Source organism: Bombina bombina, chromosome 5 (genome assembly GCF_027579735.1).
Source record: "Bombina bombina isolate aBomBom1 chromosome 5, aBomBom1.pri, whole genome shotgun sequence".
Lineage (NCBI taxonomy): Eukaryota > Metazoa > Chordata > Amphibia > Anura > Bombinatoridae > Bombina > Bombina bombina.
Window position 1 is genome coordinate 243,535,062 of NC_069503.1, and position 26,905 is coordinate 243,561,966.

General features: G+C 39.7%; 1 protein-coding gene across 1 annotated transcript in view; it reads right to left on the reverse strand.

Annotated features, from left to right (window-relative positions):
- The window catches only part of APBB1IP (amyloid beta precursor protein binding family B member 1 interacting protein), a 352,897-nt gene that overhangs the window by 24,715 nt on the left and 301,277 nt on the right, over positions 1-26,905 (reverse strand). The window contains exon 13 of the mRNA XM_053713908.1: positions 7,774-7,865. Coding sequence (XP_053569883.1) covers positions 7,774-7,865 — 92 coding nt within the window. The remainder of the gene's footprint in view (positions 1-7,773; positions 7,866-26,905) is intronic.

Sequence of the window (26,905 nt, forward strand, 5' to 3'; positions counted from 1 at the left end):
TCCCCCTCTGATGATTGATATAAGCAACCGTCGTCATGTTGTCTGATTGGAATCTTATGAATCTGGCCTTTGCTAGTTGAGGCCAAGCCCTGAGAGCATTGAATATCGCTCTCAGTTCCAGAATGTTTATCGGGAAAAGAGACTCTTCCCGAGACCATAGTACCTGAACTTTCAGGGATTTCCAGACCGTGCCCCAGCCCACTAGACTGGCGTCGGTCGTGACAATGACCCACTCTGGTCTGCGGAAGCTCATTCCCTGGGACAGGTGGTCCAGGGTTAGCCACCAACGGAGTGAGTCTCTGGTCTTCTGATCTACTTGAATCACTGGAGACAAGTCTGTATAGTCCCCATTCCACTGTTTCAGCATGCACAGTTGTAATGGTCTTAGATGAATTCGCGCAAAAGGAACTATGTCCATTGCTGCAACCATCAATCCTACTACTTCCATGCACTGAGCTACGGAAGGACGAGGAATAGAATGAAGAACTTGACAAGCGTTTAGAAGTTTTGACTTTCTGACTTCTGTCAGGAAAATCCTCATTTCTAAGGAATCTATCATTGTTCCCAAGAAGGGAACTGTTGTCGACGGAGACAGGGAACTTTTTTCTATGTTCACCTTTTATCCGTGAGATCTGAGAAAGGCCAGAACGATGTCTGTGTGAGCCTTTGCCTTTGAAAGAGACAACGCTTGTATTAGAATGTCGTCCAAGTACGGTACTACTGCAATGCCCCTTGGTCTTAGAACCGCTAGAAGGGATCCGAGTACCTTTGTGAAAATCCTTGGAGCAGTGGCTAACCCGAATGGGAGGGCCACAAACTGGTAATGTTTGTCCAGAAAGGCGAATCTTAGGAACTGATGATGTTCTTTGTGGATAGGAATATGTAGATACGCATCCTTTAGATCCACGGTAGTCATAAATTGACCTTCCTGGATTGTGGGTAGAATCGTTCGAATGGTTTCCATCTTGAACGATGGTACTCTGAGAAATTTGTTTAGGATCTTTAAATCCAGAATTGGTCTGAAAGTTCCCTCTTTTTTGGGAACTACAAACAGATTTGAGTAAAATCCCATTCCTTGTTCCGTCGTTGGAACTGGGTGTATCACTCCCATCTTTAACAGGTCTTCTACACAATGTAAGAATGCCTGTCTCTTTATTTGGGTTGAGGATAAGTGAGACATGTGGAACCTTCCCCTTGGGGGTAGTTCCTTGAATTCCAGAAGATAACCCTGAGAAACTATTTCTAGTGTCCAGGGATCCTGAACATCTCTTGCCCAAGCCTGAGCAAAGAGAGAGAGTCTGCCCCCTACTAGATCCGGTCCCGGATCGGGGGCTACTCCTTCATGCTGTTTTGTTAGCAGCAGCAGGCTTCTTGGCCTGCTTACCCTTGTTCCAGCCTTGCGCCGGTTTCCAGGCTGGTTTGGATTGAGAGGCATTACCCTCTTGTTTAGAGGATGCAGAGTTAGAGGCCGGTCCGTTCCTGAAATTGCGAAAGGAACGAAAATTAGACTTATTCTTGGCTTTGAAAGGCCTATCTTGTGGGAGGGCATGGCCCTTTCCCCCAGTGATGTCTGAAATAATCTCTTTCAATTCTGGCCCAAAGAGAGGTCTTACCCTTGAAGGGGGATATTAAGCAATTTTGTCTTGGAAGATACATACGCTGACCAAGACTTTAGCCAAAGCGCTCTGCGCGCCACAATTGCAAACCCTGAATTATTCGCCGCTAATCTAGCTAGTTGCAAAGTGGCATCTAAAATAAAAGAATTAGCCAACTTGAGTGTGTGAACTCTGTCCAAAACCTCCTCATACGGAGTCTCTCTACTGAGGCGACTTTTCTAGTTCCTCGAACCAGAACCACGCTGCTGTAGTGACAGGAATAATGCACGAAATGGGTTGCAGGAGGTAACCTTGCTGTACAAAAATCTTTTTAAGCAAACCCTCCAATTTTTTATCCATAGGATCTTTGAAAGCACAATTATCCTCGATAGAATAGTAGTGCGCTTGTTTAAAGTAGAAACTGCCCCCTCGACCTTAGGGACTGTCTGCCATAAGTCCTTTCTGGGTCGACCATAGGAAATAATTTCTTAAATATAGGAGGGGGACAAAAGGTATGCCGGGCTTCTCCCACTCCTTATTCACTATATCCGCCACCCGCTTGGGTATAGGAAAAGCGTCAGGGTGCACCAGAACCTCTAGGAACTTGTCCATCTTGCATAATTTTTCTGGAATGACCAGGTTGTCACAATCATCCAGAGTAGATAACACCTCCTTAAGCAGTGCGCGGAGATGCTCTAATTTAAATTTAAATGTCACAACATCAGGTTCTGCTTGTTGAGAAATTTTAACTGAATCTGAAATTTCCCCATCCGACAAAACCTCCCTCATGACCCCTTCAGATGGTGTGAGGGTATGACAGAGCAATTATCATCAGCGCCCTCCTGCTCTACAGTGTTTAAAACAGAGCAATCACGCTTTCTCTGATATGCAGGCATTTTGGATAAAATATTTGCTATGGAGTTATCCATTACTGCCGTTAATTGTTGCATAGTAATAAGCATTGGCGCACTAGAGGTACTAGGAGCCTCCTGCGTGGGCAAAACTTGCGTAGACACAGAAGGAGATGATGTAGAACTATGTCTACTTCCTTCATCTGATGAATCATCTTGGGCAACTTTACTATCTGTGGCAATACTGTCCTTACTTTGTTTGGACGCTATGGCACAATTATCACACAATTTTGAAGGGGGACACACATTGATCTTCAAACATATAGAACATAGCTTATCTGAAGGTGCAGACATGTTAAACAGGCTTAAACTTGTCAAAAAAGTACAAAAACCGTTTTAAAACAAAACCGTTACTGTCTCTTTAAATTTTAAACAGTGCACACTTTATTACTGAATATGTGAAAAAGTATGAAGGAATTGTTCAAAATTTACCAAATTTTCATCACAGTGTCTTAAAGCATTCAAAGTATTGCACACCAATTTCCAGAGCTTTAACCCTTAAAATAAAGAAACCGGAGCCGGTTACAGTTTTAACCCCTCTACAGTCCCAGCTACAGCCTTTGCTGCGACTTTACCAAACCCAGGGGGGGAATACGATAACAGATGAAGCCTTCTAGGAACTTTTCCAACTACTTTCAGATCCTCACACATGCATCTGCATGTCTTGCTCTCAAAAGTAACTGCGCATTAATGGCGCGAAAATGAGGCTCAGCCTACAACTGGGAAGGCCCTTCCTGACTGGAAAGTTGTCTAACAAAGTGCCTGACGTTAAAAAAACGTTCCCCAAGCTTATAAGTGTGAATTACAAGCATAAACATGTATAAAATGCCCAAATAAAGTAATCTATTTTGCCCATAAAAGTGTCTACCAGTTTTATAGCCCATATTAAGCCCTTTATTCTGTTTGAGACTAAGAAAATGGCTTACCCGGTCCCCATGAGGGGAAAATGACAGCCTTCCAGCATTACACAGTCTTGTTAGAAATATGGCTAGTCATACCTTAAGCAGAAAAGTCTGCTAACTGTTTCCCCCAACTGAAGTTACTTCATCTCACAGTCCTATGTGGAAACAGCAAACGATTTTAGTTACTGTCTGCTAAAATCATCTTCCTCTCACAAACAGAACTCTTCATCTCTTTCTGTTTCAGAGTAAATAGTACATACCAGCACTATTTAAAATAACAAACTCTTGATAGTAGAATTAAAAAACTACAACTAAACACCACATACTCTTAACCATCTCCGTGGAGATGTTGCCTGTGCAACGGCAAAGAGAATGACTGGAGTGGGCGGAGCCTAGGAGGGACTATATGGACAGCTTTGCTGGGACTCTTTGCCATTTCCTGTTGGGGAAGAGATATTCCCACAAGTAAGGATGACGCCGTGGACCGGACACACCAATGTTGGAGAAACAATGTTTTCAAAAACCTGACACGGGACATGTAAATATATAAAAGGAAATAGATTGCCATTCTTCATACATAAATTTTGCAGCATATCTGTAGTATTGTAACCATCCATCCTGGACTATAGTGGCTATAAAACAGGTCTAGCAATAACGATTATCACAATCCGTTAGCAAAGTTTATCTAATGATTTATCAGCAAATATCTCCATTTACTTGGTAAACGTTTATAAAGCCTTGTGATAAACCCCAGTGGAAGCAGAACCCAGTTCAATTTGAACCTAATCAGGTAACCTGACAGGTCACCAGATCAAGTCTCTATTCAAATCACTAAAATCAGCGTTCAATCTCCAGGCTCTCTACAGACCTTTCTGCTAAATAATGTTTTCCGATTACGTAAAGTCCAACATGTTTAGATATATTCGGTAAGTTATAAAATACAATAACCAAAAATGTGATGCAGACATGCAAAGCCATTCATTTTTATAACATGACACACGCACATATATATATATATTTATTTATCTGATTTAGTGCAGAGCAGATTATATATATATATATATATATATAGTATATGAAGAATGAATACACAGTAATTATCAATAACATTATTTGTATATGTCTGGTAATTTATCATTCAGACTAGTTTATTTGCCATCATTAAGCAAAGAGTTTAATTAGTTTTTATTCTTTACAAAAATAAGCATAAAAAGAAAAAGTGATTGCAAAATCAAATTGATATGGTGCTATTTATTTCATGTTCATGTAATCACAAACTACAATAATAAATCAGCATTGTATGATTTTAAATATTTCTTTGATTAAAGAAAGTTTATGTATAATATAATGCTATGGTCACAATTACTGCTGATGGTTTCCAGGTGATGTATGAAAGCTAATATATATATATAAGTATCATGCAGTTTGGGGCTATATAAAAATAATAGTCACTGGCCTATATGATTCATACGTTTTTCAAGTTATAAGAAAACAAGCCTGAAATGTATTTCTAAAGCGCTGAAGGTTTGGATATTATTTCTCTTTGAATGTTCTTATCACCACTTTATACATTTTAAATAGTAGCATTTTAAATGTAGAAATGGATACTTCCTAATTTAGGGCTACATTATGAGTGTCACGCTTACTGATGCGTGCAAGCGATTAGGGGTATTTCACAGTTCTTTGTGCATGTCTGACATAACGCGGTTATTATAAGTTGAAAGTAAACACGTTTTCTTGAACGCATTCAAATTTACTGTGCGCCGGGTTATCTTGACTTCAGAGCTCCGGTTAAATGTTACGCAAGACAAAAATGTGGTAGAAAGCACATCAAAAATACATTGAAAAGTACACTTACACTCATAATAACTATCTGATAAAAGTTATTTTTTTTTAAAAAACATTAAAAAGTTATAAGGGTTCAGAGATTTGAGGGCTCAGATGTTAGAAACAATGTATGCAAAGGGCTTTAACATAGAGATACATAAATACACATGTCTAAAATATGTATATGTATATAAATGTTTTTGTTTTACTGTATATTTACTCTACATATTTTACATTCCAATGTTCCTTTATTATAAATACATATATCTATATACCTGTATATCTATTCCTACTGATATATAGGTATGTATATGCATTTTACCATGGTTGGGTTAGCGCATATGAAAACTTAGTAATCTTAAGGCACGTTATTGAATATTACATATAAAATATATAAAAAAAAATATTAAACATATTGTAAAATATTCTAAAAATTCCATAGAATATATCTATATTTTAAAGTAGGTTTAATAATTTTGAATATTTTTTTTGTAATTTTTTTTATATGTAATTTTTCAATAACGTGCCCTAAGATTACTAAGTTTTCATGTGCGCTAACCGGACGTGTTAAAATCGAAATCTTGAAACACGATGCGCGTTTGCAAATTTTTGCATCTGGTTTTCGCTCTAGCCCAAACATTTTACTTTTAACTTGTAATACGAGCGCAACCCGATGCACAAAGTCTCTGTCTAGTGAAGTTAAAGGGACAGTCAAGTCCAAAAAACCTTTCATGATTTAAATAGGGAATGTAATTTTAAACAACTTTCCAATTTGCTTTTATCACCAATTTTGTTTTGTTCTCTTAGTAATCTTAGTTAAAAGCTAAACCTAGGAGGTTCATATGCTAATTTCTTAGATCTTGAAGACTGCCTCTAATCTGAATGCATTTTGACCACTAGAGGATATTAGTTCATGTGTTCCTGCACGTGAAGTTACCCTGGAGTGAGCACTGATTGGCTAAAATGCAAGTCTGTCAAAAGAACTGAAATAAGGGGGTAGTCTGCAGAGTCTTGGATACAAGGTAATCACAGAGGTAAAAAGTGTATTAATATAACTGTGTTGGTTGTGCAAAATTGGGGAATGGGTAATAAAGGGATTATCTTTCTTTTTAAACCAAAAAAATTCTGGTGTTGTCTGTCCCTTTAATGCTCAATTGGGAGCACTAAATAGCGCTACACTCAAAATCTAGCCCTTATTAAAGGGACATGTAACCCAATTATTTTCTTTCGGGAAATAGAAAGAGCATGCAATTGTAAATAACTTTCTAATTATACTTCTATTATCTAATTTGTTTAATTCTTTTGATATTCTTTGCTGAAAAGCATATCTAGATAGGCTCAGTAGCTGCTGATTGGTTGCTGCCTCATGTGATTGGCTCACCCATGTGCATTGCTTTTTCTTAAACTAAGGATATCTAAAAAATGAAGCAAAATAAACAATAGAAGTAAATTGGAAAGTTGTTTAAATTTGTATTCTCTTTCTGAATCATGAAAGACACATTTTGGGTTTAGTGTCCCTTTAAGTAGTGGTAAATGGTCAAAACATAAAAAATAAAAGATTGTCCAAACCTCTCAACCTTCAAATAATCACAAGATTGAAGATATATGTTGCATACTTTATAAAAGTACCATCATGTACAATAGAGGTGGATCTGGAGAGAGGTAAGACTGGGGGTTTAATGTGATTAAACTTTATTTTTTTATGTTCAATTCTTTATGATTTGAGCCAAATAAGCAAATAAACCTTTATATATATATATATATATATATATATATATATATATATATATATATATATATATATATTTATTTGTGTGAGTTTGTGTATCTGTGTGTGTATGTGTATCTGTGTGTGTATGTGTGTGTGTGTATCTGTATGTGTGTGTGCGTGTGTGTGTATCTGTATGTGTGTGTGCATGCATGTGTGTGTATGTGTATCTGTGTGTGAGTGTACGCGTGTGTGTATCTGTGTGTGAGTGTACGCGTGTGTGTATCTGTGTGTGTGTGTACGCATGTGTGTGTGTGTATCTGTGTGTGAGTGTACGCATGTGTGTGTGTGTGTGTGTGTATATATCGCGCAGAAACAGGGGCATTAAGCTCTATTCAGAGCTTGATAATTCGGCCCCCTAGTGTAAAGTGTAAGAGTTATAAAAAATATGCACCAAACACAACATAAATACATTAAAAAATAAAGTGTTACGCTTATCTATATATATGATAAAAAATTAATTCATATAAATATTCAAAAAATGTTTAATTTTTAAAAGGTACATACTGTATATGACAACGTGTTTGAATGGACTCAAGAGTAGATCACCACAGGCTGCAATAATGGGACAGGGCTGGAGTAGCCTGTACTCTTTAAAGAAAAGTCTATTTTTATTTGATGTAACAGTGCCATAGTTTGTATATTAAAATACTTTACCTGCTAATGTATCTTCATTATTTGTAACACTAAATGTGACACAGTTCTGTGTTTTGTTCCCTAATCTAGAAATCATTAAAAAACATTAAATAATATTTAAAAAAATATAATACCTTGGCTGTCTCGCCTCGTTTCCAGGCCTCAGAGAATGTGGTGCTGACGGTGGTTACACTCTGCGGGATCTGGCCATTTCCTTGTGAAGATCCTGTTAGATCAAAACAACAATTATATGTATGGAAAATAAATAAAGCTTTGGGGAAGTTTAGGCAAAATCCTTCTCCTTACTCACTAAAAGGACTTTCTTTTAGAATGTGCTGTTCAGTTTGTTGTAAAGTAAAGCTAATGTCTAAATTACTTATTAAATAAGAGTTTCAAAAAGGTAATTTATCTTGAGACCTATAGATCTATTTGGTGACATAGAGGCCCATTTATCAAGCTCCGAGTGGAGCTTGAAGGGCCGTGAAGACTCGCCAGAAACAGCAGTTATGAAGCAGCGGTCTGCTCCATAACCCTGTCCGCCTGCTCTGATGAGGCGGACAGGAATCGCCACAAATCAACCCGATCGGGTTGATTGACACCTTCCTGCTGGCGGCCGATTGGCCGCGAGTCAGCAGGGGGCAGCGTTGCACCAGCAGCTCTTGAGAGCGTATTGCTCTCCGCATTCAGCGAGGTCTTGCGGACCTGATTCGGCCCCATTGAATGAAAATAATTATAGGTCACTTTAACATTTCTTTTTCATTCAGAAACATAGATTTTGATGCCAGATAAGAACCATAAGCCCAACAAATTTGTCCAAAATGTCCTAAAATTGTAAACTTATCTAGTTAGTAGGATAGTCTTTTGCCAGGTATTCTTGAAGTCTCCCACATTGTTTGTCATTACCACCTCTAAAGGAAGCTTACTCCATGAATCAACAACCCTTTCTGTGAAGAAGTGCTTCCACAAAGTACACCTGAAGCTACTACCCATCAGCTTGAGACCATGACCCCTTCTTTTGGAACTGTTCTTTTCATGAAGAATACTCACAGCCTCAGCTTTACTAAGCCCCTTAATATACTTGAAAGTTACTATCATATCACCTATTTCCCTTCTCTCTTCTAAGTTAAACAAATGTAGCCTTTCCAGGTAAGTTTTATTTTTTCCTTCTGTAGATAAGACCTTAAGAACTGCAAACAATACTCAGGATGAGGCCTAACTAATGATCTGATAAGTGTCATAAGAAACTTACTATTTCTGCTCTACCAATACAAACAAGAAAGCCAGTGAGGACATTTTATAAATACTGCAAATTGAAAAATAAATATACATCATACTTTACATATGTCAGCACTATTTAATGGGATATAGAAGGGACAAATAAATGCTCTAATGTGTAAGAGTATTTTATTATTGCACTATTGCTTATATATAACTATGGGGTTGACCACAATACTTTACAAACATAAAGGGATGCTAAACCCAATTTCTTCAAAGATTCAGATACAGCATGCAATTTTAAGCAACTTTCTAATTTACAATTTTCTTTGTTTTCTTGCTATCTTTATTTGAAAAGCAGTAATCTAAGCTTAGGAATCAGCCCATTTTTGGTTCAGAACCTGGGTAGCACTTGCTGAATGATGGCTAAATGTGAGAACCATCTTTGGGGCTTAGTTTTAGGATTTTTTTTTTGTTTTTTTTTGTTTTTAGATTAGGAGCTAAATGCCCCTCTAAGGGAAATACCCATTGAAATGCACTTTTCAGGGCAATTTTTATAGTATTTTTTTTTAGGGGGGTACTTGTAGATGTTGGGTTGGTGTGGAGCGACATGTGTTTAGTGGAGTAAAAAGGTGAATCTGCTTTATGGGGATACAAAAATAGAGATTTGTTTTCTAGCCCCAGTGCTGAGGATTGATCCACGCAAGAAGTCAAATTATACTTTTTCACATAATTTTATTTATTTATTTGAATAATAGCAATACATTTAACTGAATGGAGGTACAATATATTTTTGTGATACCTTTAAGAACGCAGTTACATTTTATTAATTTTTTTTTACTTTTTTTTTTTACTTTAAGGGTTCACATTAATGCATTACCTATTTCTGAAAGCTTTGCCTGGGCCCCTGCTTTTAGACATTTTTTTCAAAAGAAGGCTAAGGATAAAAGAGCCAATTGGAGGCTGGAATGCCAAACCATTAGAATCAATAGGAATATGATCTGCCATGGGGGAAGCTAAGCCTAATGTGCTGATGTGTTATTTATTTATTTTTTAATGTACAGTACAAGTGGGTTGACATTTAACACCATGAGAAAAAAAACTGTACATAAAAAATAAATAAAAAAATGATATTTAGAGAGAGGAAAACCACCATTTAGTTCTCTGTTATTGTCCACTAACATTGCACAAGCAGTTCTAGTGAACTTTTGTGCAATGCCACCCCCTGCAGATTCACGGCCAATCGGCCGCTAGCAGGTAGTGTCAATCAACCCGATTGTATGAGATTGGGCGGATTGCTGTCCGCCGCCTCAGAGGCAGAGGACGAGTTAAGGAGCAGCGGTCTTAAGACCACTGCTTCTTAACTCCTGTTTCTGGCAAGCATGAAGGCTCGCAGGGTAACAGTTATATTCAGGGCCATTCGGCCCTTGTTAAATCGGCCCCTTAGATTGTAATGGTGTTTCTTCATTAAAGGGACATTAAACACTCCTTGCTTTAGTGTAAAAAATATACATGTCCCACGCTCCCTATAGATGCTGAAAAGTAAATTTTGTAATATATGTTTTCTTCAAAATTCTGCTAATTGCCTAAATAAACTAATGATTTGCAGCATTTTGAAGAAAACCTAGGTTACAGAGTTTACTTTTTGGCTTCTTTAAGGATTATGAACATTTTTTTACACAAAAGCAAGAAGAGTTTTGTCCCTGTAAAAAACAAAAACAGAACTTTATGCTAAATTGATAAACAGATAAAAACTGTGGTTAAGTTAAGCAGGAACTTGGATAAAAGAAGTTCCTCTGCTTTTCTGAAAGTATAAATGTTTTTTCATTTAAAGGTCACTTAGCCTTTCCTCTTCAGTAATCTCTTTATTATTCATACAATGATTATAATATAAGCTTTGTCTCCATCAACCTTATAAATGTAGTTTATTTTGCCTCATTGGTTTATTTATTATGTTATCCGTTTCTGTGTTTTCAGTATTTCATGATAGCTAATATTATCCTAAAATATATTCTCTATAATATAAAGGATTTACTGAAAATTGTTACTGTATATTTAAAAAATAATATGAATACGCTAGTATGCACACCATGGTTTATTAGGATATGTTGGGGTTGATTCAATGCTTTTTTATAGTATTTTTTGGTTCCTGATATGCCTTTTTCAACATTGGAATAATCACAGTGCAAGCGATATCATCATTATTATTATTATTATTATTATTATTATTATCGGTTATTTGTAGAGCGCCAACAGATTCTGCAGCGCATCAAATATTTTGGCTACCAATCTGTGCATGCTCTGACCCAACAACAGTCACAGCCCATTTTGAGGATGATCAAATGGGTCCAACAAAAAAACAAACTATACTAAATATGTCATCACCATCAATTAAATATAAAAACACAAAGGAAACCTACACAATATTGACAGTTGCAACATGCAGAAAGAGAGAGAGTGTCCAACAACCAAAACATGCTTGCCTTAAAGGGATAGTAAAGTCTTAAATATATATTCCTCATTTAGACAGAGCATACAATTTTAAACAACTTTCCAATTTACTTCTATAATTTAACTTGCTTTCTTCTCTTGTTATCCTTTACTGAAAGGTTTATCTAGGAAAGCTCCTAGGAGCAGCAAAGATCCTAGGTTCCAGCTGCTGATTGGTGGCTGCATACATATACCGATTGTCATTGGCTCACCCATGTGTTCAATTATAACCCAGTAGTGCATTACTGCTCCTTCAACAAATGGTACAAATAAGAGAATAAAGCAATGTTTATAATAGAAGTAAACTGAAAATTTGTTTAAAATTGTATGTTCTTAGACATTTTTAGGGTTTCATGTCCCTTTATCTTTATCCACTTCACATAAACCATACATCATCATATCAAATGTCACCAACTGCATCCCTGTCATACCCATAATCATTTTCCCAAATGGTTTCCATACTTCTCTTGCGTGCTCACAACTCCATAACACATGCACCACACTCTCATTGCCCCATAACGGCCCTTGGACAACATGTATTCTGAACCAAACTTCTTTTTTGCTGAAACTCATGCATTGGCAGACACCCCTGCAATGCCATCCATGCCACATACTTCTATTTATTCACTTAAACCTTATCATTCACTTTCTTCCAAATATACACACTCTGCTGCTGAGACAAAACCCCAATCAACTGCACTTCTTCTTTCTCATGCAACAAAACCATCACTTTTCTACTTACACACCATAATTCTGTGGACACACCTTCAGACCATATTTCTGAACACACTAGACCATAAAATCAAGGAGCATTTAAACACACTGGACACCTATTATCCCACACAATCCAATGAAACCTAATCAAGACACTGCCAGCCACATATCTAACCATACACCCAGCAACATTATTCTTCCTACTTATGCACACGCACAAACTTACATAATTAATTAATAAAAAAACATTTAATCTCAGTCATATTTCTTCCAACCTTCTCTTTTGCACACAGAATTTTCTCCCGACTCTCCATTCGTGAATTCTACATAAACAGAATTTGTTTTTCACAATCTTCCTCAAACTATCATATGGGACAAGAAAAAAATAACTGGAATCAACACAGCCTTTGCCACAAGTACCTTGCCTTCCATACTCAGTCTTCTCAAAGAATTAATCTTCTTCTTAACTTTCTCACACACTTTATTCCAGCTATCATACTCTTTCAAATACTCACCAAACTGTATACCCAATACTTCAATTGCCTCTTTCTGCACAGGCCATCCACTCAACTCTAATTTGCTCCACAAACCAAAAGCTTTCACGGCATATTTATCTCAAGTCACTCTAAAGCCACTTGCCATACAAAAACACTCAACCTGAACTTTTGCCCTCGTCAGACCAGCCTGAGATGAACACACAACAGTCACATCATCTATATAGCCCAAGACTTTCACACTTCTTCCACCAATGCCAGGCACCTCTACAACTATAATCACTTTATCAATCCTCAAGAGCTGCAACAAAGGCTCAATCACACATAAAAAAAATGGATGACAAAGGACACCCCTGACGCATCCCAGACTTCACAATAAATGAATCAGTCAAATACCCATTCACTAAAACACAACTCACGATATCAACATAAAAACAATTAATCCAACCCAACATCTTATGCGGCACACAAAACTTCGCTAAAACACCAAACATAAACTCATAAGCCAACTTATCAAATGCCTTCTCAAAATCAATAGTTGCAATTGAAACAGATTGCTTCCTTTATCTACAAAACCACAGCACATCTCTCAAACATACTAAACTCTCAGCAATCTGCCGACCAGGTACAGCACACACTTGCTCTTCATTAACAATATTTACCATCACACTCTTCAGTCTGCCACAATTTTTGCATTAAACTTATAGTCTACATTAAACAACAAAACTGGTCTCCAATTTCTAAAGTCCTTCCTTTCACCCTTTTTATACAACAAAGTAATAACACTCTGCTTTATTGACTTACAAAATATGTTATTATATAACACATACTTACATACTTCCAAAAAATCCTCCCCAATCATATGCCAACAACACACATAGGCCTAGATTTAGAGTTCGGCGGTAGCCGTCAAAACCAGCGTTAGAGGCTCCTAACGCTGGTTTTGGGCGCCCGCTGGTATTTGGAGTCAGTGATTAAAGGGTCTAACGCTCACTTTTCAGCCGCGACTTTTCCATACCGCAGATCCCCCTACGCCATTTGCGTAGCCTATCTTTTCAATGGGATCTTTCTAACGCTGGTATTTAGAGTCGTTTCTGCAGTGAGCGTTAGAGCTCTAACGACAAGTTTCCAGCCGCCTGAAAAAAGCAGGAGTTAAGAGCTTTCTGGCTAACGCCGGTTTATAAAGCTCTTAACTACTGTACCCTAAAGTACACTAACACCCATAAACTACCTATGTACCCCTAAACCGAGCTCCCCCCACATCGCCGCCACTCGATTAAAATTTTTAACCCCTAATCTGCCGACCGCCACCTACGTTATACTTATGTACCCCTAATCTGCTGCCCCTAACCCCGCCGACCCCTATATTATATTTATTAACCCCTAACTTGCCCCCCACAACGTCGCCGCAAGCTACTTAAAATAATTAACCCCTAATCTTCCGACCGCAAATCGCCGCCACCTACGTTATCCCTATGTACCCCTAATCTGCTGCCCCTAACATCGCCGACCCCTATGTTATATTTATTAACCCCTAATCTGCCCCCCACAACGTCGCCGACACCTACCTACACTTATTAACCCCTAATCTGCTGAGCGGACCTGAGCGCTACTATAATAAAGTTATTAACCCCTAATCCGCCTCACTAACCCTATCATAAATAGTATTAACCCCTAATCTGCCCTCCCTAACATCGCCGACACCTACCTTCAATTATTAACCCCTAATCTGCCGACCGGAGCTCACCGCTATTCTAATAAATGTATTAACCCCTAAAGCTAAGTCTAACCCTAACACTAACACCCCCCTAAGTTAAATATAATTTTTATCTAACGAAATAAATTAACTCTTATTAAATAAATGATTCCTATTTAAAGCTAAATACTTACCTGTAAAATAAATCCTAATATAGCTACAATATAAATTACATTTATATTATAGCTATTTTAGGATTAATATTTATTTTACAGGCAACTTTGTAATTATTTTAACCAGGTACAATAGCTATTAAATAGTTAAGAACTATTTAATAGTTACCTAGTTAAAATAATTACAAATTTACCTGTAAAATAAATCCTAACCTAAGATATAATTAAACCTAACACTACCCTATCAATAAAATAATTAAATAAACTACCTACAATTACCTACAATTAACCTAACACTACACTATCAATAAATTAATTAAACACAATTGCTACAAATAAATACAATTAAATAAACTATCTAAAGTACAAAAAATAAAAAAGAACTAAGTTACAGAAAATAAAAAAATATTTACAAACATAAGAAAAATATTACAACAATTTTAAACTAATTACACCTACTCTAAGCCCCCTAATAAAATAACAAAGACCCCCAAAATAAAAAATTCCCTACCCTATTCTAAAATACAAAAATTACAAGCTCTTTTACCTTACCAGCCCTGAACAGGGCCCTTTGCGGGGCATGCCCCAAGAATTGCAGCTCTTTTGCCTGTAAAAAAAAACATACAATACCCCCCCCCCCAACATTACAACCCACCACCCACATACCCCTAATCTAACCCAAACCCCCTTAAATAAACCTAACACTAATCCCCTGAAGATCTTCCTACCTTGTCTTCACCATCCAGGTATCACCGATCCGTCCTGGCTCCAAGATCTTCATCCAACCCAAGCGGGGGTTGGCGATCCATAATCCGGTGCTCCAAAGTCTTCCTCCTATCCGGCAAGAAGAGGACATCCGGACCGGCAAACATCTTCTCCAAGCGGCATCTTCTATGTTCTTCCATCCGATGACGACCGGCTCCATCTTGAAGACCTCCAGCGCGGATCCATCCTCTTCTTCCGACGACTAGACGACGAATGACGGTTCCTTTAAGGGACGTCATCCAAGATGGCGTCCCTCGAATTCCGATTGGCTGATAGGATTCTATCAGCCAATCGGAATTAAGGTAGGAATATTCTGATTGGCTGATGGAATCAGCCAATCAGAATCAAGTTCAATCCGATTGGCTGATCCAATCAGCCAATCAGATTGAGCTCGCATTCTATTGGCTGATCGGAACAGCCAATAGAATGCGAGCTCAATCTGATTGGCTGATTGGATCAGCCAATCGGATTGAACTTGATTCTGATTGGCTGATTCCATCAGCCAATCAGAAAATTCCTACCTTAATTCCGATTGGCTGATAGAATCCTATCAGCCAATCGGAATTCGAGGGACGCCATCTTGGATGACGTCCCTTAAAGGAACCGTCATTCGTCGTCTAGTCGTCGGAAGAAGAGGATGGATCCGCGCTGGAGGTCTTCAAGATGGAGCCGGTCGTCATCGGATGGAAGAACATAGAAGATGCCGCTTGGAGAAGATGTTTGCCGGTCCGGATGTCCTCTTCTTGCCGGATAGGAGGAAGACTTTGGAGCACCGGATTATGGATCGCCAACCCCCGCTTGGGTTGGATGAAGATCTTGGAGCCAGGACGGATCGGTGATACCTGGATGGTGAAGACAAGGTAGGAAGATCTTCAGGGGATTAGTGTTAGGTTTATTTAAGGGGGTTTGGGTTAGATTAGGGGTATGTGGGTGGTGGGTTGTAATGTTGGGGGGGGGGTATTGTATGTTTTTTTTTACAGGCAAAAGAGCTGCAATTCTTGGGGCATGCCCCGCAAAGGGCCCTGTTCAGGGCTGGTAAGGTAAAAGAGCTTGTAATTTTTTTATTTTAGAATAGGGTAGGGAATTTTTTATTTTGGGGGTCTTTGTTATTTTATTAGGGGGCTTAGAGTAGGTGTAATTAGTTTAAAATTGTTGTAATATTTTTCTTATGTTTGTAAATATTTTTTTATTTTCTGTAACTTAGTTCTTTTTTATTTTTTGTACTTTAGATAGTTTATTTAATTGTATTTATTTGTAGCAATTGTGTTTAATTAATTTATTGATAGTGTAGTGTTAGGTTAATTGTAGGTAATTGTAGGTAGTTTATTTAATTATTTTATTGATAGGGTAGTGTTAGGTTTAATTATATCTTAGGTTAGGATTTATTTTACAGGTAAATTTGTAATTATTTTAACTAGGTAACTATTAAATAGTTCTTAACTATTTAATAGCTATTGTACCTGGTTAAAATAATTACAAAGTTGCCTGTAAAATAAATATTAATCCTAAAATAGCTATAATATAAATATAATTTATATTGTAGCTATATTAGGATTTATTTTACAGGTAAGTATTTAGCTTTAAATAGGAATCATTTATTTAATAAGAGTTAATTTATTTCGTTAGATAAAAATTATATTTAACTTAGGGGGGTGTTAGTGTTAGGGTTAGACTTAGCTTTAGGGGTTAATACATTTATTAGAATAGCGGTGAGCTCCGGTCGGCAGATTAGGGGTTAATAATTGAAGGTAGGTGTCGGCGATGTTAGGGAGGGCAGATTAGGGGTTAATACTATTTATGATAGGGTTAGTGAGGCGGATTAGGGGTTAATACATTTATTATAGTAGCGCTCAGGTCCGCTCGGCAGATTAGGGGTTAATAAGTGTAGGTAGGTGTCGGCGACGTTGTGGGGGGCAGATTAGGGGTTAATAAATATAACATAGGGGTCGGCGATGTTAGGGCAGCAGATTAGGGGTACATAGGGATAACGTAGGTGGCGGCGGTTTACGGAGCGGCAGATTAGGGGTTAAAAGTGTAATGCAGGGGTCAGCGATAGCGGGGGCGGCAGATTAGGGGTTAATAAGTGTAAGGTTAGGGGTGTTTAGACTCGGGGTACATGTTAGAGTGTTAGGTGCAGACGTAGGAAGTGTTTCCCCATAGGAAACAATGGGGCTGCGTTAGGAGCTGAACGCTGCTTTTTTGCAGGTGTTAGGTTTTTTTTCAGCTCAAACAGCCCCATTGTTTCCTATGGGAGAATCGTGCACGAGCACGTTTTTGAGGCCGGCCGCGTCCGTAAGCAACTCTGGTATCGAGAGTTGCATTTGCGGTAAATATGCTCTACGCTCCTTTTTTGGAGCCTAACGCAGCATTTGTTTGAACTCTCGATACCAGAGTTAAATTTATGGTGCGGCCAGAAAAAAACCCGCGGAGCGTTAACAGCCCTTTTACCGCCGAACTCTAAATCTAGGCCATAGAATTCAGCAGGCAAGCCATTGCTTCCTGCAGTTTTAAATTTTTTCATATTTTTCTATGCAACTCCTCTACAGATACTTCACTCACTAATTTTCAACACCTTCCAATTCAACATCCAACTCCCCTAAGATTTATTTAAAACTGACACACATTCAAAATGTTCTCATCATAAAGGTCCCCATAAACTCACGCACTGCATTCAAAATCCCACTCCAAAGCTTCACTTTCTGCCCACACTTATCCCACACACAAACCATGCCTTCTTACCAGCAAAAACTTTCTTAAAGAAATGTCTTGTACACTTCTCATCCTTCTGAATAACTTCAAAATGACAATAACAATCTTTCTCCCTTTCTCTACCAAACATTTCCACCAAACATTTGCACACATCCTCTTTCGCATCTTCCAATTAATCTGCCACAGCTGTACCTGAATTTCTCAAATTTCTCAAATACTCCAATCCCACCTGACATCTTTCATTATCCATCCTTTCATGCTTTGCCGTCTCACATCCCTTTTTTTAATAAAACATTTCTTACATTCACATGTCATCCACTCCCACCACTGCAACACATTAAGAAAATCTCTCCTTATGCATCCATTTCTACTTTATTATTATTATCGGTTATTTGTAGAGCGCCAACAGATTCTACAGCCCTATAAACATAGGCGGTATACAAGGTAACATTTATAGGGATCAAATGGGTAGAGGGCCCTGCCAAGAGTTGCACTGTTGTAGTCAGTTCTTATGAAGGTGATCTGCAAACAGTTGGGCTCTTAAGCTTACATGCTAAGGGGGTTCATGGCGGATAGAAATGGAGGAGAGGAAATGGTATTGGGAAAGGCTAGTGTAGGTTGTATGCATCCCTTAACAGTAGTATTTATGTAAGCTTTAAAGCTTTCAAAACTAGGGGAGAGTCTTGTGGAGTGAGACAGAGAGTTCCATAACATGGGAGCCAGTCTGCAGAAGTCCTGTAAATGGGAATGTGAGGAGGTAACAAGAGAGTAGGAGAGGAGGAGGTTGTGAGCAAAGCGAAGGGGATGGGAGGGAGAGTATCTGGAGACAAGTTCTGAGATATAGAGGGGAACAGTGCAGTTGAGGGCCTTGTATGTCAGAGTCAGATTTTTGTGTTTAATCCTGGAGGCAAGAGGAAGCCAGTGAAGGGATCGGCAGAGAGGTGCAGCAGATGAAGAGCTATGTGTAAGAAAGATGAGCCTGGCAGAGGCATTCATTATGGATTGTAAAGGAGCTAGGCTACAGCTATGGAGACCAGAAAGGACAGAGTTGTAGTAGTTGAGGCGGGAAAGGATGAGAGAGTGGATTAAAATCTTAGTTGTGTTTTGTGTAAGGAAATGTCTAATTTTAGAGATGTTTTTAAGGTGGAAGTGGCACGCTTTAGCCAAGGACTGAGTGTGAGGAGTGAAAGAAAGATCCGAGTCAAATGTGACCCCAAGACATTGGGCATGCGGGGTAGGGGTGATGATGGAGTTGTCAACAGTAATAGAGAGAAGGGGGTGGAGATTTTAGAAGAAGGGGGGAAAATAAGGAGCTCAGTTTTGGAGATATTTAGCTTAAAGTGCCATGATATCCAAATGTTGAAACACTTAAAAGTGACGCAGCATTACTGAAAAAAGCGGACTAGAAAATATCACCTGAACTTCTCTATGTAAAAAAACATAATTTATGCTTACCTGATAAATTTATTTCTCTTGTAGTGTATCCAGTCCACGGATCATCCATTACTTGTGGGATATTCTCCTTCCCAACAGGAAATTGCAAGAGGATCACCCACAGCAGAGCTGCTATATAGCTCCTCCCCTCACTGCCATATCCAGTCATTCGACCGAAACAAGACGAGAAAGGAGAAACCATAGGGTGCAGAGGTGATTGTAGTTTAATTAAAATTTAGACCTGCCTTAAAAGGACAGGGCGAGCCGTGGACTGGATACACTACAAGAGAAATAAATTTATCAGGTAAGCATAAATTTTGTTTTCTCTTGTTAAGTGTATCCAGTCCACGGATCATCCATTACTTGTGGGATACCAATACCAAAGCTAAAGTACACGGATGATGGGAGGGACAAGGCAGGAACTTAAACGGAAGGAACCACTGCCTGTAGAACCTTTCTCCCAAAAACAGCCTCCGAAGAAGCAAAAGTGTCAAATTTGTAAAATTTTGAAAAGGTGTGAAGCGAAGACCAAGTCGCAGCCTTGCAAATCTGTTCAACAGAGGCCTCATTTTTAAAGGCCCAGGTGGAAGCCACAGCTCTAGTAGAATGAGCTGTAATCCTTTCAGGGGGCTGCTGTCCAGCAGTCTCATAGGCTAAGCGTATTATGCTCCGAAGCCAAAAGGAGAGAGAGGTTGCCGAAGCTTTTTGACCTCTCCTCTGTCCAGAGTAAACGACAAACAGGGCAGATGTTTGACGAAAATCTTTAGTAGCCTGTAAGTAAAACTTCAAGGCACGGACTACGTCCAGATTATGCAAAAGACGTTCCTTCTTTGAAGAAGGATTAGGACACAATGATGGAACAACAATCTCTTGATTGATATTCCTGTTAGAAACCACCTTAGGTAAAAACCCAGGTTTGGTACGCAGAACTACCTTGTCTGAATGAAAAATCAGATAAGGAGAATCACAATGTAAGGCAGATAACTCAGAGACTCTTCGAGCCGAGGAAATAGCCATCAAAAACAGAACTTTCCAAGATAAAAGTTTAATATCAATGGAATGAAGGGGTTCAAACGGAACTCCCTGAAGAACTTTAAGAACCAAGTTTAAGCTCCACGGGGGAGCAACAGTTTTAAACACAGGCTTAATCCTAACCAAAGCCTGACAAAATGCCTGGACATCTGGAACTTCTGCCAGACGCTTGTGCAAAAGAATAGACAGAGCAAAGATCTGTCCTTTTAAAGAACTAGCTGATAAGCCTTTGTCCAAACCCTCTTGGAGAAAGGACAATATCCTAGGAATCCTAACCTTACTCCATGAGTAACTCTTGGATTCACACCAATAAAGATATTTACGCCATATCTTATAGTAGATTTTCCTGGTGACAGGCTTCCGAGCCTGTATTAAGGTATCAATGACTGACTCGGAGAAGCCACGCCTTGATAGAATCAAGCGTTCAATCTCCATGCAGTCAGTCTCAGAGAAATTAGATTTGGATGATTGAAAGGACCTTGTATTAGAAGGTCCTGCCTCAGAGGCAGAGTCCATGGTGGAAGAGATGACATGTCCACTAGGTCTGCATACCAGGTCCTGCGTGGCCACGCAGGCGCTATCAGAATCACCGATGCTCTCTCCTGTTTGATTTTGGCAATCAGTCGAGGGAGCAGAGGAAACGGTGGAAACACATAGGCCAGGTTGAAGAACCAAGGAGCTGCTGGAGCATCTATCAGCGTTGCTCCCGGGTCCCTGGACCTGGATCCGTAACAAGGAAGCTTGGCGTTCTGGCGAGACGCCATGAGATCCAGTTCTGGTTTGCCCCAACGATGGACCAGTTGAGCAAACACCTCCTGATGGAGTTCCCACTCCCCCGGATGAAAAGTCTGACGACTTAGAAAATCCGCCTCCCAGTTCTCTACGCCTGGGATGTGGATCGCTGACAGGTGGCAAGAGTAAGACTCTGCCCAGCGAATTATCTTTGAGACTTCTAACATCGCTAGGGAACTCCTGGTTCCCCCTTGATGGTTGATGTAAGCCACAGTCGTGATGTTGTCCGACTGAAATCTGATGAACCTCAGTGTTGCTAACTGAGGCCAAGCTAGAAGAGCATTGAATATTGCTCTTAACTCCAGAATATTTATTGGGAGGAGTTTCTCCTCCTGAGTCCACGATCCCTGAGCCTTCAGGGAGTTTCAGACTGCGCCCCAACCTAGAAGGCTGGCATCTGTTACAATCGTCCAATCTGGCCTGCGAAAGGTCATACCCTTGGACAGATGGACCTGAGAAAGCCACCAGAGAAGAGAATGTCTGGTCTCTTGATCCAGATTTAGTAGAGGGGACAAATCTGAGTAATCCCCATTCCACTGACTTAGCATGCATAATTGCAGCGGTCTGAGATGCAGGCGCGCAAATGGCACTATGTCCATTGCCGCTACCATTAAGCCGATTACTTCCATGCACTGAGCCACTGACGGGCGTGGAATGGAATGAAGGACACAGCAAGCATTTAGATGTTTTGATAACCTGGACTCCGTCAGGTAAATTTTCATCTCTACAAAATCTATAAGAGTCCCTAGGAAGGAGACTCTTGTGAGTGGTGATAGAGAACTCTTTTCCACGTTCACTTTCCACCCATGCGACCTCAGAAATGCAAGAACTATCTCTGTAAGAGACTTGGCAATTTGAAAGCTTGTCGCCTGTATCAGGATGTCGTCTAGATACGGAGCCACCGCTATGCCTCGCGGTCTTAGAACCGCCAGAAGTGAGCCCAGAACCTTTGTAAAAATTCTCGGGGCAGTGGCCAACCTGAAGGGAAGAGCTACAAATTGGTAATGCCTGTCTAGAAAGGCAAACCTTAGGAACCGATGATGATCTTTGTGAATCGGTATGTGAAGGTAGGCATCCTTTAAGTCCACTGTGGTCATGTACTGACCCTCTTGGATCATGGGTAGGATGGTCCGAATAGTTTCCATTTTGAATGATGGAACTCTGAGGAATTTGTTTAAGATCTTTAGATCCAAGATTGGTCTGAAGGTTCCCTCTTTCTTGGGAACCACAAACAGATTTGAATAAAATCCCTGTCCTTGTTCCGTCCGCGGAACTGGATGTATCACTCCCATTACTAGGAGGTCTTGCACACAGCTTAGGAATGCCTCTTTCTGGTTTGCTGATAACATTGAAAGATGAAATCTCCCTTGTGGAGGAGAAGCTTTGAAGTCCAGAAGATATTCCTGAGATATGATCTCCAACGCCCAGGGATCCTGAACATCTCTTGCCCACGCCTGGGCGAAGAGAGAAAGTCTGCCCCCCACTAGATCCATTTCCGGATAGGGGGCCGTTCCTTCATGCTGTCTTGGGGGCAGCAGCAGGCTTTCTGGCCTGCTTGCCCTTGTTCCAGGACTGGTTAGGTTTCCAGGCCTTTCTGGAATGAGCAACAGTTCCCTCTTGTTTTGAAGCGGAAGAAGTTGATGCTGCTCCTGCCTTGAAATTTCAAAAGGCACGAAAATTAGACTGTTTGGCCTTTGATTTGGCCCTGTCCTGAGGAAGGGTATGACCCTTGCCTCCATTAATGTCAGCAATAATTTCCTTCAAGCCAGGCCCGAATAAGGTCTGCCCCTTGAAAGGAATGTTGAGTAATTTAGACTTTGAAGTCACGTCAGCTGACCAGGATTCAAGCCATAGCGCCCTACGCGCCTGGATGGCGAATCCGGAATTCTTAGCCGTTAGTTTAGTCAAATGAACAATGGCATCAGAAACAAATGAGTTTGCTAGCTTAAGCGTTCTAAGCTTGTCAATAATTTCATTCAATGGAGCTGTCTGGATGGCCTCTTCCAGGGCCTCAAACCAGAATGCCGCCGCCGCAGCAGTGACAGGCGCAATGCATGCAAGGGGCTAATAAAACCTTGTTGAATAAACATTTTCTTAAGGTAACCCTCCAATTTTTTATCCATTGGATCTGAAAAAGCACAACTGTCCTCAACCGGGATAGTGGTACACTTTGCTAAAGTAGAAACTGCTCCCTCCACCTTAGGGACCGTCTGCCATAAGTCCCGTGTAGTGGCGTCTATTGGAAACATTTTTCTAAATATAGGAGGTGGGGAAAAGGGCACACCGGGTCTATCCCACTCCTTGCTAATAATTTCTGTAAGCCTTTTAGGTATAGGAAAAACGTCAGTACACACCGGCACCGCATAGTATCTATCCAGCCTACACAATTTCTCTGGAATTGCAACTGTGTTACAGTCATTCAGAGCAGCTAATACCTCGGAGGTTCTCAAGCTTAAATTTAAAATTAGAAATCTCTGAATCAGGTTTCCCCGAGTCAGAGATGTCACCCACAGACTGAAGCTCTCCGTCCTCATGTTCTGCATACTGTGACGCAGTATCAGACATGGCTCTAACAGCATTTGCGCGCTCTGTATCTCTCCTAACCCCAGAGCTATCGCGCTTGCCTCTTAATTCAGGCAATCTAGATAATACCTCTGACAGGGTATTATTCATGATTGCAGCCATGTCCTGCAAGGTAATCGCTATGGGCGTCCCTGATGTAATTGGCGCCATATTAGCGTGCGTCCCCTGAGCGGGAGGCGAAGGGTCTGACACATGGGGAGAGTTAGTCGGCATAACTTCCCCCTCGACAGAACCCTCTGGTGATAATTTTTTTATAGATAAAGACTGATCTTTACTGTTTAAGGTGAAATCAATACATTTAGTACACATTCTCCTATAGGGCTCCACCATGGCTTTCAAACATAATGAACAAGTAGGTTCCTCTGTGTCAGACATGTTTAAACAGACTAGCAATGAGACTAGCAAGCTTGGAAAACACTTTAAAACAAGTTTACAAGCAATATAAAAAACGTTACTGCGCCTTTAAGAAACACAAATTTTCCCAAATTTTGAAATAACAGTGAAAAAATGCAGTTACACTAACGAAATTTTTACAGTGTATGTAATAAGTTAGCAGAGCATTGCACCCACTTGCAAATGGATGATTAACCCCTTAATACCAAAAACGGAATAACAAATGACAAAAACGTTTTTTAAACAGTCACAACTGCCACAGCTCTACTGTGGCTTTTTACCTCCCTCAATACGACTTTTGAAGCCTTTTGAGCCCTTCAGAGAAGTCCTGGATCATGCAGGAAGAAGCTGGATGTCTGTGTCTGTAATTTTTGCTGTGCAAAAAAATGCTAAAATAGGCCTCTCCCACTCATATTACAACAGTGGGAAGCCTCAGGGAACTGTTTCTAGGTAAAATTCAAGCCAGCCATGTGGAAAAAACTAGGCCCCAATAAGTTTTATCACCAAACATATGTAAAAAACGATTAAACATGCCAGCAAACGTTTTAAAATACACTTTTATAAGAGTATGTATCTCTATTAATAAGCCTGATACCAGTCGCTATCACTGCATTTAAGGCTTTACTTACATTACTTCGGTATCAGCAGCATTTTCTAACAAATTCCATCCCTAGAAAAATATTTTAACTGCACATACGTTATTACAGGAAAACCTGCACCCTATTCCCCCTCTGAAGTTATCTCACTCCTCAGAATATGTGAGAACAGCAAAGGATCTTAGTTACTTCTGCTAAGATCATAGAAAACGCAGGCAGATTCTTCTTCTAAATATTGCCTGAGATAAACAGTACACTCCGGTACCATTTAAAAATAACAAACTTTTGATTGAAGAAATAAACTAAGTATAAAACACCACAGTCCTCTTACGACCTCCATCTTAGTTGAGAGTTGCAAGAGAATGACTGGATATGGCAGTGAGGGGAGGAGCTATATAGCAGCTCTGCTGTGGGTGATCCTCTTGCAACTTCCTGTTGGGAAGGAGAATATCCCACAAGTAATGGATGATCCGTGGACTGGATACACTTAACAAGAGAAAGAAAGATATTTTACCTCAAAATATCCTAAGTATTCAAAAATTAAGAAACAAATCAGTATGTCTGTCCCGGGACCTACAAGGGAGCATCCCTCGTGCACAATCATTTTATTTACCTATTCAGTTTAAGGAAATTTACTATGACATCTCATGAGAGTTAAGTGAAATGTCATGAGATCACAGTAAAAGAGTTAATGACCTTAGCACTGCTGATGCTGATTGGCTGCTGTTAATATCTTCCTTTTTGTTTGTTTTTTACATGCAGCTGGGCAGTAACTGAAAGATAACGTTTTACACAGCACTTACTCTGTTAAGCTGAGGAAGCTGTGAGTTAAAATATCTTCCTTTTTTTACATAGAGATGTTCAGATGATATTTTCCTGTCAGCTTTTTACAATTATGCTGCCTCACTTTCATGTGATTTTTAGCATATGAGTATTATGTCCCTTTAAGGTAGTGAGAGGACATCCAGGAAGAGATGTGAGAAAGACAGTTAGTGACATGAGTTAGCAAGGAAGGAGATAGGTCTGGTGCAGAGAGGTAGATTTGAGTGTCATCGGCATACAGATGATATTGAAACCCTTGGGACTTTATTAGAGAACCTAAGGATGACGTGTAGATTGAGAAGAGAAGGGGACCAAGGACAGAGCCTTGCGGTACCCCAACAGAAAGTGGTAACGGGCAGAGGAAGCCCCAGAGAAGGCTACACTAAAGGTACGGTTAGACAGGTAGGAAGAGAATCACAAGAGGGCTGTGTCACAAATGCAGAAGGATTGGAGGGTTTGGAGCAAAAGAGGGTGGTCAACAGTATCAAATGCTGCAGAAAGATCAAGGAGGACAAGTAGAGAGAAGTGGCCTTTAGATTTTGCTGTAAGTAGGTCATTTTAACTTTAACAATTACTGTCTCTGTGAAGTGATGGGGGCAAAATCCAGATTACAGTGGGTCAAGGAGGGAGTTTAATGTAAGGAAATGGAATAGGCATGCATGTACTAGCTTTTAAAGAAGCTTTGAGGCAAGAGGGAGTAGGGAAATAGGGCAGTAGTTGGATGGGGAGGTTGTGATCGGGAGAAGGTTTTTTTAAGGATAGGTGTGACCAGTGCATGTTTTAGAAATGAGGGAAATATACCGGTGCTGAGGGAGCCGTTGAAAATGTATGTGAGTATAGGGGTAAGGGTAGAATAGAGGGAGGGGAATAGCTGTGAGGGAATGGGGTTGAGGGGACAGGTAGTGAGGTGAGAGCACAGTATAAGTGCAGAAACTTCTTCCTCAGTAACAGGGGCGAAAGAGCTAAATTTATGGCTATGTGGGGTTTGGTTGATTGTGAGATTTTGAGGGGGTGAGAGACTAGAATTATGTTGAGAGCTGATTTCTTTTCTGATGGAATCGATTTTGTTATTGAAGTGGCTGGAAAAATCTTGAGCTGACAGAGAAGTTGTATTAGGAGGTGGGGGTGGGCGGAGAAGAGTATTGAAAGTGGAGAACAGACGTTTTGGGTTTGAAGAAAGAGTAGAGATAAGACTAGAGAAGTAATGCTTATAAAGATGCATATGGACAAAATGCTGTTTCACATAATCTTTCAAAAGATTCATATTCAACTTCTGTACACCCTTATCATACACCAAATTCACTTCTAAACTAACCAGTTAAAATACATCAATGATCCATGAAAGGCACCACAACACT